The 19,474-nt window shown below is 50.5% G+C and overlaps 1 protein-coding gene and 1 non-coding gene across 2 annotated transcripts; both read right to left on the bottom strand.

Annotated features, from left to right (window-relative positions):
* Nucleotides 1–6,424: 6,424 nt before the first annotated feature.
* LOC128899322 (olfactory receptor 14A16-like) lies at nucleotides 6,425–7,324 on the bottom strand (the record flags this gene model as incomplete). Its single annotated transcript, XM_054177703.1, has 1 exon — nucleotides 6,425–7,324. A coding segment is annotated over exon 1 (900 nt), but the record flags the coding sequence as incomplete, so codon positions are not given.
* An 11,078-nt stretch (nucleotides 7,325–18,402) lies between these two features.
* On the bottom strand, nucleotides 18,403–18,474 carry TRNAA-UGC (transfer RNA alanine (anticodon UGC)). Its single transcript has one exon. It is a non-coding gene; the product is annotated as a tRNA-Ala (tRNA).
* Between the last annotated feature and the right edge of the window lie 1,000 nt (nucleotides 18,475–19,474).

The raw sequence follows: 19,474 nt of genomic DNA on the forward strand, positions 1-19,474 counted from the left end.
GCAGCATGCAAGGAAAAATTCTTCCCATCTAGAAGTTCATAACAGAGACAGAGGAGTCTGGTAAAACTTCATTTGAATAAAGGGAGAGTCCACAGGACAACTCCCTCTGGGGTCTCTCTCATTGCTGAAGGCACAGCTCCCCTTTCATCCTCCATTTCTGGGTGCAGATTTCCCTCTCCCTTTCACCACGGGCTCAGGTGCTCAGGATTTAGTCTTTCTTGAACCCCCTGCTACGTGTCCCCCTTCACACGAACCCTCCCTGCTTCATACATCCTATGCTCATTTAAATTAGGTTCTCCACTTCTCTGGGTGGAGAAGTTAATATTCAGTAGTCTGTTAAGCCTGTGCTCTGGCCTGAAAGTTCAGCAGTTCAGGCTGTGTTCAGTGTCTGCTATCTTTGGACAGACCCCTACTGATTGACAGCAAGGTTCAAGGGAAGGGACTTAGCAAAGGCCCCTTTGTGATTTACATCCACATAGAGAAGGTGAACTGTCTGGTTCCTCCCTTTCTCTTCCAATTCCCTCTTAGCCAATTCTTCCTTTGTAAGGACACTACCTCCTTTTGATCCCATCAATCCCTCCTCTTCTTGCTTTAGTAGTTGTCATTACAAAATTAATTCCCCATTAACTTAATCCTTTCCTCTTGGCTCATTTCTGATGTTGGTCTTATTTGCAGATACATCATACTGCTCTTTTTTGTAGCCTTTTCTGGTTCACTTGATATGGCTACAACCTGCACCTGCCTGACTGCAGGATGGATAAGCCATACAAAGCAGGGTATCAAACATGGTGGAAAGATTAGAGCTGCTGTTGCACAAAGAGAGAAGAATGGCACTTGTTTGACCCATGGCCCACTAGGCAACCAAGACAATGTGTCCCATTCCAGTCCTTGCCAGGTTTGGACTGGTCCATGAGCTATTTCCCTGCTGTTGGTGACCTCCCCATTGTCCTCAATCTTTAGGCACCAGTCAGATGTATTAAACTTTCCACATCCACCTACTTCCTCAGCTAACAGACAGTCTGGACAGTGCATCTGGGTGCATTGCCTCTCAGAGCTGAGTTTGGTGTTTGGCTAATAGTACCCATGGATGTAGTCTACCTGGACATCAGCAAGGCCTTCGACACTGTCCCCCACAGCAAACTCCTGGTCAAGCTGTCAGCCCCTGGCTTGGACAACAGCACTCTGAGCTGGGTTAGGAACTGGCTGGAGGCTGAGCCCAGAGAGTGGTGGCACCATTGTGCCACATCCAGCTGGCAGCCAGGCACTAGTGGTGTGCCCCAGGGATCAGTGCTGGGCCCCATGCTCTTTAATATCTTTATTGATGATCTGCATGAGGGCATTGAGTCCATCATCAGTAAATTTGTTGACGACACTAAACTGGGGGCAGGAGTTGATCTGCTGGAGGGTAGAGAGGCTTTGCAGAGTGACCTCGACCAGCTGGACAGATGGGCAGAGGCCAAGTGCAGGAGATTGAACACATCCAAGTGCCAGGTTCTGCACATTGGCCTCAGCAACCCCATGCAGAGCTACAGGCTGGGGTCAGAGTGGCTGGAGAGTAGCCAGGCTGAGAGGGACCTGGGGGTACTGGTTGATGGTAGGCTGAACATAAGCCTGCAGTGTGCCCAGGCAGCCAAGAGGGCCAATGGCATCCTGGCCTGCATCAGGAACAGTGTGGCCAGCAGGAGCAGGGAGGTCATTCTGCCCCTGTCCTCATCACTGGTTAGGCCACACCTTGAGTCCTGTGTTCAGTTCTGGGCCCCTCAGTTTAGGAAGGATGTTGAGATGCTGGAAGTTCTCCAGAGAAGGGCAACAAAGCTCGGGAGGGGTTTGGAACACAAGCCCTATGAGGAGAAACTGAGGGAGCTGGGGTTGTTTAGCCTGGAGAAGAGGAGTCTCAGGGGAGATCTTATTGCTGTCTACAAACTACCTGAAGGGAGGGTTGTAACCAGGTGGGGGTTGGTCTCTTCTCCTAGGCAACCAGCACCAGAACAAGAGGACATAGTCTCAGGCTGCACCAGGGGAAGTTTAGGCTGGAGGTGAGAGAAAGTTCATCTATACAGAAAGAGTGATTGCCCATTGGAATGGGCTGCCTGGGGAGGTGGTGGAGTCGCCATCATTGGAGGTTTTTCAGGAGAAGAATTGATGAGGTGCTTGGTGCCGTGGGTTAGTTGTTTGGGTGGTGTTGGATTGGTTGAAGGGTTGGACACGGTGATCTTGTACGGTCTCCTTCCAACCTGTGTACTCTACGTATTCTATGTATGTATGTATTCTATGTATCACAGTATCACAGTATCACAGTAACTAAGGTTGGAAGAGACCCCAAGGATCATCAAGTCCAACCTGTTCCAACAGACCTCACAACTAGATCATGTCAGCAAGTGCCACGTCCAATCTCCCCTTGAACACCTCCAGGGACGACGACTCCACCACCTCCCTGGGCAGCCCATTCCAATGACGAATGACTCGCTCAGTGAAGAACTTTTTCCTCACCTCGAGTCTAAACCTCCCCTGGCACAACTTGAGACTGTGTCCCCTTGTTCTGGTGCTGGTTGCCTGGGAGAAGAGACCAACCCCTTCCTGTCTACAACCACCTTTCAGGTAGTTGTAGAGGGCAATGAGGTCGCCTCTGATCCTTCTCTTCTCCAGGCTAAACAATCCCAGCTCCCTCAGCCTCTCCTCATAGGGCTTGTGCTCAAGGCCTCTCACCAGCCTTGTTGCCCTTCTCTGGACACGTTCAAGTGTCTCGATGTCCTTCTTAAACTGAGGGGCCCAGAACTGGACACAGTACTCAAGGTGTGGCCTAAGCAATGCAGAGTACAGGGACACAATGACCTCCCTGCTCCTGCTGGCCACACTATTCCTAATACAGGCCAGGATGCCATTGGCCTTCTTGGCCACCTGGGCACACTGCTGGCTCATGTTTAGGCGGGTGTCAATCAGCACTCAGTATCACTGAGAGAGTTGTTAGCCATGGATGGGCTGGCAGGAGGTGGTGGAGTCACCAGCCTGGAGGTCTTCAGAGCAGATTGGACATGGCACTTGGTGCTATGGTTTTAGTTATGAGGTCTTTGGTGAGAGGTTGGACTTGATGATCTTGAGGTCTCTTCCCACCCTTGCTGATTCTGTGATTCAGCAGAGCTGCAAAAGACTGCAAGCAAGGGAGAGAGATAAGAGAGACAGAAGGAAGAGGATGAGGGGAACTGGAAACAGACAGCAGGAGCAAAAACCACTCTTCTTCCATTGTTTACAAGCTGTTGTCTTCAGAAAGGTGCAGATTTTCAAGCTTTAGAACTGAAGTTCCCACTGCATGAATGTGGCAATGGTGGCAATAAGCAGTGTGAGCAATCTGGCAGTATAGGTCTAGAGCCTGACATGGTGGTAGGCCATGCTCAGCAAAAGTGCAGACGTAGCTAGCAGTGTAGCAAAACAATGCTGTGCCTGCAGCATGTAACTAAAGCAGGGCACTGGTAGCTATAAACAGAGAGTTATCTGGAACAACAGGACGCACACCTGCATCAAACAGCCTCATGTGTCATTAGTAGTGTGACCAATAATCTATAACAGTAGGATGTGTGGTCACTCGTGGGGAACCAATGAAGCTATGCCAACGATGCTCTCCCAGTCTATATAAGCTGTAGAGGTTCCCTTAATAAACAAACAATACTCGATCATATTGGTCATTCATATTGACTCCATTCTCCATTGCTGACATCTGGCGCTCGAACTCATGATGGGATCCTTGGACTATGATGCTGCTTGACCCAGCATAAGAGGTATGCTCTGAGAGCTACAGAAAGCTGCTCGAACCAGCACTGCCCCAGTGCTGGAGAAATAAGCAGTGTGCACTCAGAAAAGGAAGAGAATCTCAGCAGGATCAGGTGAGCGATTGGGGAGGGTCATGGGGAAGCGCTGAGCAAAGTAGAAGAGGCTGTGCTAAAAGTCCTCCAAAGTATCCTCTCCATGAGAGGTATTACTTACGATTCTGGGATTTTAAAAGGGCTGTTAGCCTGGGCCCAGGATTAAGGTCTTATTCCCACAGTAAAAGAAGCTTTTACTTCCAAAGCCTGGGACAAAATTGGAGCCCAGCTCTGGGATGAGGCACCTAAAGGCTCAAAAGGAGCTTTTCTCTATAGCACCCTGTGGCACATTGTCACATACACTGCAATCTATGAAAGCAGAGCAGTCTACTCTCTATTCTCGATTCTAACCAACATCGAAAAGGGAGATTTGGAAGGCTCCACACCCTCCACCCTCCACCCCTCCCCACCCCTCTCCCTACACATCTTCTGCCACTCCGTCAGCATCCTCGTCACAATTTCAATTACCCACTGTTCCTCCTTCTACATGAATCAGAGGTCCCCACCCTGGTGGGGGACAAAAAATTAAATGCAAAAAAAAGTTTAAAAAACAACAGAAAAGGCAAAAAAAATTTAAATGAAATTTTTAAAAAAATTACTTCACAAAATAACATTAAAAAATAATTTTAAAATTAAATTATATTAAATAAAAATCAAGAAAATATTAAGAAACATTAAAAATAAAGAAATAAAAAGTTAGATTTTTAAAAATACATATAACAACAAAAGAAAATATTTTTTAAAAGAATTGAATTAAAAATTATATTAAAAATTTAAATTAAATAATAAAAAAAAATTTAAAAACTGAAATAAAAAGAATAAAAAAGTAAAATTACAATTAGACTTAAAAATAAAATAAAAATAATAAAACCAAAACAAAATAAAATTTAAAAAATAAAAAAATTACATAAAAAATTAAGACATTTAAAAAACTGATTATAATTTTTTTAAAATGGAAATGAAAAATATTAGAATTTTTAAAAAATAGATTACACAAAACAAACATACAAAAAACTTTATTTTAAAAAGTGTTAAAAATAAAAAATAATAATTAAATATAAAATTGTATTTAAAAATAAATTGATTTTTAAAAAATATTTTTAAAATTACAATTGAGAAGAAATACTAAAAGAAATTTTTAAAAAATAATTAAAGTCAAAATTAAAATAAAAATAATAAAAAAAAATTCAAGAAGAAAAAATAGTTTAAAAATATATCAAGAAAAAATCAACAAAAAAAGAGAGGATATCTATTTTATACCTAAGGGCTTTAGTGATGCCAGCAAGAAATCACTCCCCCATGTCAACTGCAATCATCGCATCAAACAGCAGCAGAAGAATCAAGACCATCTATAACAGTAGGATGTGTGGTCACTCATGGGGAGCCAATGAAGCTATGCCAACGATGCTCTCCGCATCTATATAAGCTGTAGAGGTTCCCTTAACAAACGAACAATACTGGAGAATTTGTATTGACTCCATTTCCTTCGCCCACACAAATTGTGTTGTGCAGGGCCCAGAATATCCTAGAATGTGGTCAGGGAGTGCAACTTGTACTGGGACAGACTGGGACTGCTGTATTGGCAGTGCCTGAGGGGATACAGATTTTATTGAGACAAGGCTTAAGGTATACTTGGAAGGAGAAAAGGGATGCTTTTGGGACTGAGACAGGGCCCAGACCGTACTGGGAGGGCAGGAGGGTGTGCAGTTGGTACTGGGATGGATGCAGATGGTACTGGGAAGGGAGCCAGGATAGGACTATGGTGGGTTGACTGCAGAGGAAGGGACCCTGGGATCCAGACTGCAGGGGAAGAAGATAATATGTGCTAGCTTGTACTGGGATGAGGCCACATCTGTACTGGGAGGGGTTAAAGAGACAATATTTAGACTGAGTCTATACTGGAAGCTGGTCAGGGTATCCAGCTTGGATTCTGAGTAGGTGCAGTCTGTAATGGGAGGGGGTTGGGGTATGAAGGAATGAGGAGACCTTCTGTTCTAATGGCACTGCTGCTCTGGAGCATAGCTCTGTCCCACAAGCAGCCCTGGACTCTCCCTGCCTGCAGTCCCAGTGCTGCCACCCAGCAGCACAGTGCCCAAGCTGCCAGAGCACTCAGGACTTGCCCCAGCACAGAGGCTCAGCAGGAGAGGGTGGAAGGGAAGAAAGAGCAACTGAGGACAGCTCAGGCACTGGGGCTCCCTGGCACTGCTGCTGTGCTGGGACTCTGCCCCTCCACCTCTGCACACAGGCACTGCCCTGCAGCTCCACAGAAGCCTTGGAGGAAGGTACTCAGAGAAACAACTCCCTGCAAGGTCCTTTATTGGGTTGAACACCCAGGGAGCACAGCTCCTCATGTCTGCAGCCTCTGGGTCACAGCAGACAGGACAACACTGAACCAGAAATGCTCTGAAGAAAGACATTTGTGTGGGAACAATATTCTCCCAAGGGGAACAGCACCAGCAGCAGCTAGAACTCAAGCAGCCAGGCTGGGCCTGTATTGAGTGACATCAGAACAGCTCTGCAGGAGAAGACAGAGTTTATTGCTTCTGAAAGCATCCAGGGATCAGTTGGCTCAGGGCAGCCTTGAGCTCCTGGTTCCTCAGGCTGTAGATGAGAGGGTTCACTGCTGGAGGCACTACTGAGTACAGAACTGAAACCACCAGGTCCAGGGATGGAGAGGAGATGGAGCAGGGCTTCAGGGAGGAAAAGACACCACTGCTGACAAACAGGGAGACCACAGCCAGGTGAGGGAGGCAGGTGGCAAAGGCTTTGTGGCGTCCCTGCTGAGAGGGGATCCTCAGCACTGCCCTGAAGATCTGCACATAGGACAACACAATGAACACAAAACAGACAAATGCTAAGGAGACAGCAATGACAGTTATCCAAAGTTCCCTGAGGTAGGAGGTGGAGCAGGAGAGCTTGAGGATCTGGGGGATTTCACAGAAGAACTGGTCCACAGCATTGCCCTGGCAGAGGATTAGGGAAAATGTATTGGCTGTGTGCAGTAGAGCATAGAGAACCCCAGTGGCCCAGGCAGCTGCTGCCATGTAGACACAAACTCTGCTGCCCAGGAGGGTCTCATAGTGCAGGGGTCTGCAGATGGCAACATAGCGATCGTAGGACATGGTGGTGAGGAGAGAAAACTCTGCTGACATGAAAAAAGGGAAGAGAAATACCTGAGCAACATATCCTGCATAGGAGATATCCCTGATGTCCCTCAGGGAATTTGCCATGGATTTGGGAACTGTAGTAGAGATGGCACCGAGGTCAAGTAGGGCGAGGTTGAGGAGGAAGAAGTACATGGGGGTGTGGAGGTGGTGGTCCCAGGCTATGGTGGTGATGATGAGGCCATTGCCCAGCAGGGCAGCCAGGTAGATGGCCAGGAAGAGGCAGAAGTGCAGGAGCTGCAGCTGCCTTGTGCCTGGGAATGGCAGGAGGAGGAAGTGGGTAATGGAGCTGCTGTTGGCCATCTGCTGCCTCTGGCCATGGAGACCTGTCCAAGGAGGGAAAGGCAGTGACAAGTTAGGGCACACTTCTCTCAGCCTCATTGTAAGCCCTGTCCCTGAGCTCCAGGAGGAATGGATCAGCTCAGTCCCCTCACTACCAACTCATAGCAGAGTTCATCACAGCTTCAAATGCAGCAGGGACCCAGAATTGCCATGAAGATTCCTCTGGAGTCAGAACAGAAAGTGACCAACAGCCCAATCCCAGGGAACAAGAGTCCCTTTGTGGTGGGCTGAAATTTCCCCCAGCATTAGCTTTGCCAGAGCAGCTCAGTTGGAAGCAAATGAAGCTGTATCGACAAGCAAGAGCTACACTGTAATGGAATGCAATGAACAGGTACAAAACATACACGAGTGACAATATTAGACAGGTATTTACAATTAGCAAACAACATGAAACCCCCCTGGTCAGAGACCAGGGAAGCTGTTCCACTGCCCCTAAGCCCTACCCCCTGTTCCAAGAGAGAAAGGAGGAGTGGAGAGAGAAAAAAAGCAGTGGGTTAGACTTAGCCAAGGGCAGCCAAATCAGGTGATCTCTCCTGAGTGAAGCAAAACAGCTGAGATCAGAAGAGAAGAGAGAGAATTGTTATGGTACAGCTCCTCTGATTCCAGATATTGATCCAATCAATTTGTTTAGAATAATCTTTTCTTTTCCTTTTCACACCCAAGAGTGATCTATTTATTTTGTTTCTACTTTTCTGCTCAAAATCTGTAACTAAATTTTAAAGGCATTGCCTAAAACTACCACAGCCATGGAGAGGTGGAGAACCAGGGAGCAGGCCTTCAGTGCTGCAGAGACAGTGAAGGGAAGAAAGAAAGGCAGAGGGGCTGGGGGTGAAGCCTTCTCCTTCCCCAGCTCTGCTCACTGCTGCTCACAGGATGGAACTGGAGGGCTTTGCTCATCCTTCTGTGTGCACACTCCAGGAGCCTTCAGCTGAGCATCAGCAGCCGAGATGGAGATGCCTGCAGGAGGTACAGCTGCAGTGTCCTGCACCCACAGCCTCACTGTGTCAGTGACTCCAGTGACTTCTCCTCCAGTGAGCTCTCAGTCACCCTCCCAATTCTGGCCACCTCAAAGCTCTCTCTGCCTTCCTAATCTCCCTGAGATCCTCTGGCAGTATCCTCAGCCCTGCTGTGCTGTGCAAAGGAGCAGGTCCTGGCCAGAGCTGACTCCTGCAGTGCTGCCTGCTTGCCAGCAGCTCCTTCCAGCCCTTGAGTCTGGCCCAATAGGGCATCAGAAGACTTGCCCAAGGTCTTTTAATAGCTCCTCTGGTACCTTTAGGTGTCCTGTAAACCTCAGAGACTGAGAAGCTGATGAAACCTCTCCAGAAGACAAAGTCAGATTCAAACTCTGAAGTTTCTTCTACTGTTAATGGGTCCCAGTGAAGCATACTGGGAAAGGGTCCCCAGGGTCTGGTTAGAGCAGAAGGAGACAGTGGATGCAAGGGAAGCATCACTGGAGGCACTGAAGCATCTCCAGGCTGTGGGGAGAGCAGAGAACTGAGGCAGTGCTGCCAGGTCAGGACAAGCAGCTAAAGGTGGCTCTGCTGCTGAGGAAACCTGGAGGGGTTTCATTGATCCAAAGGGCCAAGCTCTGACCCCCAGCCCCTGGCAAGGCATATCCTGTCCCTCCCCTGTGGCTCAGGGCTCTGTTGGGGGCAGTGGGGAGTGAGGATGAGCATTGAGCAGGGTAGGACATTGATAGGTTTTGCTGTGGTTTGCTGCTGAAAAGTAATGAACTGTACTTTTAAAAGTAATTTCTATCAGATGCTTTGTGTAACAAAACCCTCTGCAATTAGCTGCAGAAACCTTGGCAATAATTAGAGGTTCAGCAGTATTTAATGAGCCCCATGGAGTATTTGGGGCTGATTACATCATCCTTAGGTACTGCCAGCAGACTCTGCCAAGGTACTGCCAAGAAGCCTCTCAAGAAGTCCAAGGCAGAAGCAAACTCCAAAGTACCTCGAAGCACTGATTGGCCTCACTGAGGCTTGTTACTGACAAAGGCTCCCCAGGGACTCGTTAGAGCAGCTTGTTAGAGGCCAGGATTGCAGGGAGACAAAGGCAAAGTACAGAGCAGAAAAACTTGCCTTTGATCTAGGAAGCAGAAAGGCCAAGCCCTGACTGCTGTCCTTGCAATAGAAGAATCTCAAAGCCTCTTTGGCCATTTGACGCTGTGCCTTTAAGAAAGGGGCACACTGGCTAAATGTTTGTAAAATATTTTGGTATTCTAAACGAATTTCATTGGCCAAGGATTGTGGGAGGTCAGATTGGACCCAGGGGGAGCTGGGAACTTTCTCTCAGTCTTCCTTCCTTCACTGTCCCTCTCAGCTGGATCTGCTTCTGGGTTTCTTGCCAAGAGATAAGAACTAACTCCCTCCCTGTAACAGGCCTGTCCGCTTCTTCCTTGTCCTGCTAACCATCCTCGTCTCTTCTTCTACCTCTTTGGGGGAGAAGGGAGGTAGGGGGTGAAGAGGGCACAGGGGGAAGCCCCCTCTGTGGGGGGTCTGGTTTCTGGTTGAGTTCATTTGCTGTATATTCCTGTATATATTGTAAAATCCCTGTATTTGTTGTGTTACATAGAATCTGTTTCCTTGTAAAATATACTCTCATTTCTCCGACTGGGTTTAGCCGTGGTCTCTCTCTCAGTGGGGGAGGGAAAGCAGAGCCTTTCCTTTCAAACCACCACACGCTTTTTTTTTGGCGCCCAACGTGGGGCCAACTGCAGCTCGGATTGCAAAAGATGGAGAGTTTAAATTTAGTTCTGGGCATCGGTTTGGGTTTGGAAAGTTGGGGCTCAGGTTTTGTGTTACTGGGGCGACTGTGTGAACTCCTGTGGACTGCAGAAGGATAGCTGGTGCGTGGCTGATGGCATGGAAGTCCCTCCTGTTGCTTGGGAACAGCGAGGGGTGGTTCTTTCTGTGACTTTCTGCCCAGGGTGGCTTAAGAATGCTCGAGTAGCCTAAGAAGGCGAGACCTGCCTTCTCCTCGTTCTCTGCGGAGTGGCAGGGAGCGGAGGAGGGGCAGCGGCAAGCAGAGCGTGGTCGGCCCGCGGCCGCTGCGGGGGGCCGACACCCGCGGCGAGCGGGCAAGCGACTGCTGGAGGTGACTCGGACTCTGCATCGCGGCGACAGAGACGGCAGGGGCCGGGCCGGGCCGCGTTCAAGTGGCGGCGGCGGCGGCACCGCCCGAGCCGGGCTGCGTTCAGGCGGCGGCGGCAGCTGTAAATCTTTCCCTGGTGTTTTCGGACGTGCTCCGAAAATGGCGCCGAGCACCTGGCTCCGCCTCCCTGCTTCTTCAGTGGGCTGTGGCGCAGCTCCTCCCTCTTCCGGGGGTGGAGGTTGTGCAGCCGGATGCTGTCCTGCCTCGGTACGCGAGCGCCCAGCCGGGGGGTGCGGAGTGCCTCTGACATGCATCCGTGTAGCTTTGGTCCGCGTGAAAGCGGTTGGCTGCGGCACCCTGGATGGATTGAAAAAGGCAGTCGTGGGCCGGATTGTTCCGACTGGCCTGCCCCAGGGGTGGAGAATTTGCCGCTGAATAGGAGAGTAAAGGCTTGGCTGAGAAGTTGTGAGGTATTTCCAGGTGACCAGGATGTCCCAAGGAGTCCACAAGGAATTCACACTGCAGGAGAAGGACTGCGTCGCTGGGAGGTTCCATCACATGAGGAAGAACCACTGGAATGGACCGATGCTTAAGCCTGAATGAGAGACTGTTTGAGTGGACGCCCAGATGAAGATATGGACTCTGCCGGACATGTCAACAGGAGTTTTCTGATCTGATGATGCGTTTGGGTGCAGGGATTATGGTATGAAATAAGGGGTGGCTCCTGTCGTAGTTTGGGCTGGGTGCCCTCTGCTACAGGGGTGTTTCCTGTGTCCAGAAGTCCATCCCAGTGGGTGGACTCAGGAAATTAGGTATTTCTACCATAATCCCTTGCACCACTATATGTGGGGTTGAGCCTCTCTCTTTGAACATCCAGGACAGGACTGGAAGCCTTGGAGCTAGAAATAGAGGTGAGTCAGTCCCAATTACCTCAGAGGCAGCCCGGACACCCTCATAGGCAGCTAGGATTTCCTTCTCTGTCACGGTGTAGTTGGCCTCGGAGCCTTTGTAGCCCTTCTTCCAGAAACCATGGGGCCTGCCCCTGGCTTCACCAGGAGCCTTCTGCCACAAGCTCCATGTTGGACCATTCTCACTGGCCACACTGTACAGCACATTCTTGATCTCTGGTCCAGTTCAAACAGGTTCCAGAGCCATAGCTTGGACCACCTCTCGTTTGATCTGCTCGAATGCTACCTGCTGCTCAGGTCCCCACACAAAATCATTCTTTTTCCATGTTACATGGAAGAGAGGATTCAAATATGACTGTAGCCAGGAATGTGCATTTCCCAGAAGCCCACAAGCCCCTAAAAGGACTGTGTCTCTTTCTTGTTCATGGGCTGCACCATAGTGGCTATCCTGTTCACCACCTCCTGAGGGATGCGGCGACAGCCACCCTGCCATTGAACACCCAGGAACTGGATCTCCCTGGCAGAACCTTTCACCTTACTTCTCTTGATGGCAAAGCCAGCCTCCAGCAGGATATTGATTATCCGCTCACCCTTCTGATAAACTTCCTCTGCTGTCTCCCCCCATACAATGATGTCATCAATGAACTGCAGGTGCTCTGGGGCTCCACCTTTCTCTGAGGCAGTCTGGATTGCCTCATGGCAGATGGTTGAGCTATGGACCCAGTCCTGAGGCAACCCATTCCATTGGTACTGCACTCCCCTCCAGGTGAAAGCAAACTGTGGCCTGCATTCTTCTGCAATGGGAATGGAGAGAAAGGCATTAGCAATGTCACTTGTGGCATGCCATTGGCCGCCTCTGATTCCAGCTCGTCCTGCAGCTCCAGCATGTCCGGCACGGCAGCGCTGATCGGAGGAGTCACTTCATTCAGGCCACGGTAGTCCACGGTCAGTCTCCATTCCCCATTTGCCTTCCACACTGGCCATATCAGGCTGTTGAAGGGGGAGTGAGCCTTGCTGATCACCTTCTGGCTCTCCAGTCATTGAATCAGTTGGTGTATGGGGTGCAGAGAGTCTCTGTTGGTCCTGGATTGCCTGCCATGTACTATGCCAGAGGCAAGAGGGAACTTCAAATCTTATGGCTGCCCACTACGGAGGGCTCATCCGACAGCTCGGGCATGGTGGACAGCTGTTCTTTGCCTGCAGTCTCCACAGCTGCCACCCCAAACGCCCACTTGTGCCCCCTGGGGTCCTTGAAGCATCCCTCCCGCAGCTCAATGCCAGAATGCAAGGTGCATCTGGACCAGTCACTATGTTGTGCTTTCCCCATTCATTCCCGGTCAGGCTTCTCTCAGCCTGCAGTACAGTCAGGTCTTGTGAGCCCTCTGTGACTCCCTGAATGCTTATGGGCTCAGCCCCTTTGTAGCTCGATGGTATCAGGGTGCATTGGGCCCCTGTGTCCACCAGAGCTGGGTACTTCAGGGCTTCTGAAGTGCCAGGCCATTTCACATACACATCCTAGGACACTCTGTCGTCCCTGGCCTCTACCTGGCTGGAGGTAGGGCACCTCTAATGCTGGTGGCGATGCCACACTTGTCACAGGGTCCTGTGTTGCTAGGGGAAGGGGTCTCTTGAGCGAGAGGGACCCCTCAGGGAAACTGGGGCAGCCCTTCTCCTGGATGAGTTTATCCCCAGTGTGGCCACCTTGCAGTTCCTGCACGTCTGTTCCAGAGGGCAGAGGTGGGTTGGCCATGCCAGGTGTCCATGTCCTCTCCATGGTTTCCAGAGGAACCTCCACAGAGGACCCCCCTTGACATCCCCTGATTGGCTTGGGGTGATCTCCTAGGGGAAGGTCTCCTGTTCCTGATGGCTGAACCTGGACCCATTCTGAAGGAGAAGGGGCAAAGGAGGCATCGCTCCCCTTTTGCAGTTCAGACATGGGAGGTCTTGATCTCCTTGACAATGTCTTTAGCCATAGTTTCTATGGCTGGAGATCAGGGGTTTTCTGATTGACACTGTCCTCATATTCCCTTAAATCATTGTGCACACTCACAGACAGTTTTGATACTCCTGTCCAGTCAGGAGTATCCCTCCTAATGTGGAGCATGTTTGTGAGGGGCACCCTGGGTGAGTTTCTTTATGAAGGGGCCGTCTCATGGGGCACTGTGGTGGGTTGAAGGAAAGGCTCCGCTTTCCCTCCCCACTGAGTAAGAAGCCACGGCTAAACCCAGTCGGAGAAAAAGTAGACTATATTTTACAACCACATATAGGAAGCATATTATATTAACACCACAAATACAGAAATTTTACAATATATAGCAGAAATATACAGCAAATGACTCAACCAGAAACCAGAACCTCCATAGGGGGGCTTCAGGTATTTGTGGAGAGCCATGAGGTCTCCCCTCAGCCTTCTCTGCTCCAAACTAACCATCCCCAGCTCCTTCAGTTGCTCTTCATCAGATTTCTTCTCCAGGCCCTTCCCCAGCTCCTTGCCCTCCTCTGCCCTGGCTCCAGCTCCTCCACATCTCCTCCACATCTCTCTTGGATGGAGGTGCCCCAAACTGATGCAACACTCAAGGTGTGGCCTCCCAGAGCTGAAGTCCCAGGGCACAGTCACCTCCCCTGCTCCTGCTGGACACAGCATTTCTGATCCCAGCCAGGATGCCATTTGGCTCTCTGGGCCACCTGGGCACACTGCTGCCTCCTATTCAGCTGCTTGTCCATCAGCACCCCCAGGTCCCTTTCTGCCAGACAGCTCTCCAGCCACACTACCTCTGTAACATTGCTTGGGGTTGTTGTGCCCCAAGTGCAGGACCTGGCACTTGGCCTTCCTGAAGCTCCTCCTGGTGATGTTGGCCATGGATCCAATCTATCCAAGTCCCTCTGCAGAGCCTCCCTACCCTTATGAAGATCAGCTCTGTACCTAACTTGGTGTCATCTGCAAACTTACTTATGAGACACTCTGTGTCTTCATCAAGGTCATCAATAAAGATGTTCAACAGAAGTGGTCCCAGCCCTGAGCCCTGAGGAACACCACTTGTGACCTGTCACCAGCTGGGCTGAACTCCTTTGACCACCACTCTTTGGGCCTTTTAGAATAGAATAGAATTAACCAGGTTGGAAAAGAACCTTTTGAGATCATTGAGTCCCACCTATGAGTCTAACACCATCTAATCAAACTAAACCATGGCACCAAGCACCCCATCCAGTCTCTTCCTAAACACCTCCAGTGATGGTGACTCCAACACCTCCCTGGGCAGTCTGGGAGGGGTAAGGGGATCCAGTTTTACTTCACTGAGGCCCAGTCTGCCACTGGGATCATAGAATCACAGAATCATAGAAAGGTTTGGTTTGGAAGGGACATCCAAAGGTCATCTACCCAAGCCCTGTGCAGTCAGCAGGGACATCCTCCACTAGATCATGCTGCCCAGGGCCCTGTCAAGACTCTCCTTGAATATCTGCATGAATGGAGACTCACCATCCCCTGGGCAACCTGTTCCAGTGCTCAAATACCCTCACGGTGCAGAACTTGCTCCTCACATCCAATCTAAATCTGTTCAGCTCTACTTTAAAGCATTGTCCCGGTCCGGTCACTGCAGGACTTTGGAAATAGTCTCCCTCCATCCAGGTACCCTTCAGTCTCCCCAGAGCCTTCTGCAAGCTGAACACCCCCAGCTTTCTCACTCTGTCCTCATAGCAGAGATGCTCCAACCCCCTGATCATTTTCCTGGGCCTCCTCTGGACCCTCTTCATCAGCTCCATGTGCTTCCTATATTGAGGCTTCAGAGCTGGATGTAGTACTCTAGGTGAGCACTCTAGGCAGAATAAAGCTCAGGGATCAGGACACCAATTTGTACTTGGACAGGGCCCAGTCTGTACTGGGCAGGAGTCAGGAGATGCAGTTTGTACTGGGAGGGGATGCAGTCTGTATGGGGTTGAAATCAGAGTACCCAGTTAACATGTGGAGGGATGGCAGTAGGTACTGGAAGGCACCAGGGAGATCCACTTTGTACTGGGATGGACCCAGTGTGCACTGGGATGGAGCAAGATGATGCAGTTGGAGCTGGAATGAAGCCATGTCTGCTCTGGGAGGGGACCAGGGATTCAGCTTGTTTTGGAACAAGGCCCAGTCTGTACTGGGAGAGCTCAGAGAGGTTCAGTTTGTAGCTGGGGGGGCCCCAGTCTGAACTGGGATGGCATCAGGGGCTCACTTTAGCAAGGATGGGTCCTGGTCTGTGCTGGGATGGAATCAGGGTTTCAGGAGATGCACTTTGTAGTGGGATGAGACTCAGACTGTGCTGGGAGATGACAATGGGATCCCATTTGGACCAGGATCAGGCCACAGCTGCACTGGGATCAGGATATCCACTTTATGCTGTGCTGGGTGCAGTTGGGACTGGGAAGGGGTCCAAGGGATGCACTTTGTACTGGCACAGGACACTGTATGGGAGATGGCAAAGGGATGCAGTTTGTCCCTGGGATAAGACCACATCTGAGCTGTGTAGGGACCAGAATGTCCTAGAATGTGCCCAGGGAATGCAGCTTGTAACTGGGACAGGGTCCAGACTGTACTGGGAGGGCATGAGGGTGTGCAGTTTGCACTGGGATGGATGCAGATGGTACTGGGAAGAGAGCCAGGGGATAGATTCTGTGCTGTGATGGGACCCAGGCTGCAGTGCTAGAGGAGAGTAGGATCCAGTTTAGAACAGAATAGAACAGAATAGAATAGAATAAACCAGGTTGGAAGAGACCTTCGAGATCTTCATGTCCAACCTATCATCCAACACTACCCAATCAACTAAACATGGAACCAAGCATCCTGTCAAGCCTCGCCCTGAACACCCCCAGCGATGGCGACCCCACCACTTCCTCAGGCAGCCCATTCCAGTGGGCAATCACTCTCTCTGTGTAAACTTCCTACTTTTTTCTACTAGGATGAGGCCACATCTGTACTGGGAGGGGTTAAAGGGACAATATACACTGAGTCTATACTGGAAGCTGGTCATGGTATCCAGTTTGGACTCTGAGTAGGTGCAGTCCATAGTGGGAGGGACTTGGGGTATGAAGGCATGAGGAGACCTCCTGTTCTGATGGCAGTGCTGCTCTGGAGCACAGCTCTGTTCCTCAAGCAGCCCTGGACTCTCCCTGCCTGCAGTCCCAGCACTGCCACACAGCAGCACAGTACCCAAGCTGCCAGAGCACTCAGGACTTGCCCCAGCACAGAGGCTCAGCAGGAGAGGGTGGAAGGGAAGAAAGAGCAGCTGAGGACAGCCCAAGCTCTGGGGCTCCCTGGCACTGCTACTGTGATGGGACTCTGCCCCTCCACCTCTGCACACAGGCACTGCCCTGCAGCTCCACAGAAGCCTTGGAGGAAGGAACTCAGAGAAACAACTCCCTGCAGGGTCCTTTCTTGTGTTGAACACAGAGGGAGCACAGCTCCTCATGTCTGCAGCCTCTGGGTCACAGCAGACAGGACAACACCTGAAACAGAAATGGTCTAAAAGAAAGACATTTGTGTGGTAACAACATTCTCACAAGGGGAACAGCCCCAGCAGCAACCAGAAAATGAGCAGCCAGGCATTAAGTTTATTGCTTCTGAAGCATCCAGGGCTCAGTTGGCTCAGGGCAGCCTTGAGCTCCTGGTTCCTCAGCTGTAAATGAGAGGGTTCACTGCTGGAGGCACCACTGAGTACAGAACTGACACCACAGGGTCCAGAGATGGGGAGGAGATGGAGGAGGGCTTCAGGTAAACAAAGAAGCCAGTGCTGAAGAAACAGGGAGACCACAGCCAGGTGAGGGAGGCAGGTGGCAAAGGCTTTGTGGCATCCCTGCTGAGAGGGGATCCTCAGCACTGCCCTGAAGATCTGCACATAGGACACCACAATCAACACAAAACAGACACAGTATAAACAGGTACTAAGAACAATAAGCCAAGTTCCCTGAGGTAGGATGTGGAGCAGGAGAGCTTGAGGATCTGGGGGATTTCACAGAAGAACTGGTCCAGAGCATTGCCCTGGCAGAGGGGCGAGGGAAAATGTATTGGCTGTGTGCAGCAGAGCAGTGAGAAAGCCACAGGCCCAGGCAGCTCCTGCCAGGTAACACACAAACTCTGCTGCCCAGGAGGGTCTCATAGTGCAGGGGTCTGCAGATGGCAACGTAGCGATCGTAGGACATGGTGGTGAGGAGAAAATACTCAGCTGACATAAAAAAGGCAAACAGAAAAGACCTGAGCAACACATCCTGCATAGGAGATGTCCCTGGTGTCCCTCAGGGAATTGGCCATGGATTTTGGCACGGTGGTGGAGATGCAGCCCAGGTCAAGGAGGGCAAGGTTGAGGAGGAAGAAGTACATGGGGGTGTGGAGGTGGTGGGTCCCAGGCTATGGTGCTGATGATGAGGCCATTGCCCAGCAGGGCAGCCAGGTAGATGGCCAGGAAGAGGCAGAAGTGCAGGAGCTGCAGCTGCCTTGTGCCTGGGAATGGCAGGAGGAGGAAGTGAGGATGGAGCTGCTGTTGGCCATCTGCTGCCTCTGGCCGTGGAGACCTGTCCAAGGAGGGAAAGGCAGTGACAAGTTAGGGCACACTTCTCTCAGCCTCATTGTAACCTCCCTCCCTGAGCTGCCTGAGGAATGGATCAGCTCAGTCCCCATCACTACCAACCCATGGCAGAGTTCATCACAGCTTCAAATGCAGCAGGGACCCAGAATTGCCATGAAGATTCCTCTGGTGCCAGAGCAGAAAGTGACCAGCAGCCCAATCCCAGAGAACAAGAGTCCCATTGTGGTGGGCTGAAATTTCCCCCAGCAGTAGCCTTTGCCAGAGCAGCTCAGTTAAAAGCAAATGAAGCTGTATTGACAAGCAAGAGCTACACTCTGCAATGGAATGCAATGAACAGAATCACACACAGAATCACCAAGGTTGGAAGAGACCTCAAGGATCATCGAGTCCAACCTGTCACCACAAACCTCATGACTAAACAATGGCACCAAGTGCCACGTCCAATCCCCTCTTGAACACCTCCAGAAATGAAAGCCTCTGGAGATGCCGGGGATTGAACCCAGGACCTCACACATGCAAAGTGTGCACTCTACCACTGAGCTACATCCCCAAGTTACATCCAGGAGTGACAATATTAGACAGGTATTTACAATTAGCAAATGACATGAAACCCCTCTGGTCAGAGGCCAGTGAAGCTGTTCCACTGCCCCTAACCTCTACCCCCTGTTCCAAGAGACAAAGAAGGAGTGGAGAGAGAAAAAAAACCAGTGGGGTTAGACTTATCCAAGGGCAGCCAAAGCAGGTGATGTCTCCTGAGTGAAGCAGAACAGCTGAGATGAGAAGAGAAGAGAGAGAATTGTTATGGTACACGCTCCTCTGATTCCCAGATATTTATCCAATCAATTTGTTTAGAAGAATCTTTTCTTTTCCTTTTCACACCCAAGAGTGATGTATTTATTTTGTTCCACTTTCTTCTGCTCAAAATCTGTAACTAATTTTAAAGGCATTGCCTAAAACCACACACCCATGGAGAGGTGAGAAACAGGGAGCAGGCCTGCAGTGCTGCTGAGACAGTGATGGGAAGAGAGAAAGGCAGAGGGGCTGGGGGTGAAGCCTTCTCCTTCCCCAGCTCGGCTCACTGCTGTTCACAGGATGGAACTGAAGGGCTTTGGTCCTCCTTCTGTGTGCACACTCCAGGAGCCTTCAGCTGAGCATCAGCTGCCGAGATGGAGATGCGTCCAGGAGCTACAGCTGCAGTGTCCTGCACCCACAGCCTCACTGTGTCAGTGACTGCAGTGACTTCTCCTCCAGTGAGCTCTCAGTCACCCTCCCAGTCCTGGACATGTTGAAGCTCTCTCTGCCTTCCTCATCTCCCTGAGATCCTCTGGCAGTGTCCTCAGCCCTGCTGTGCTGTGCAGAGGAGCTGCTCCTGGCCAGAGCTGTCTCCTGCAGCACTGCCTGCTTGCCTGCAGCTCCTTCCAGCCCAGGAGTCTGGCCCAATAGGGCAGCAGAAGACCAGACCAACGTCTTTTAATAACTCCTCTGGTACCTTAGGCTCCCTGTAAACCTCAGAGACTGAGAAGCTGATGAAACCTCTCCAGAAGTCAAAG

This window comes from Dryobates pubescens, chromosome 43 (genome assembly GCF_014839835.1).
Source record: "Dryobates pubescens isolate bDryPub1 chromosome 43, bDryPub1.pri, whole genome shotgun sequence".
NCBI lineage: Eukaryota > Metazoa > Chordata > Aves > Piciformes > Picidae > Dryobates > Dryobates pubescens.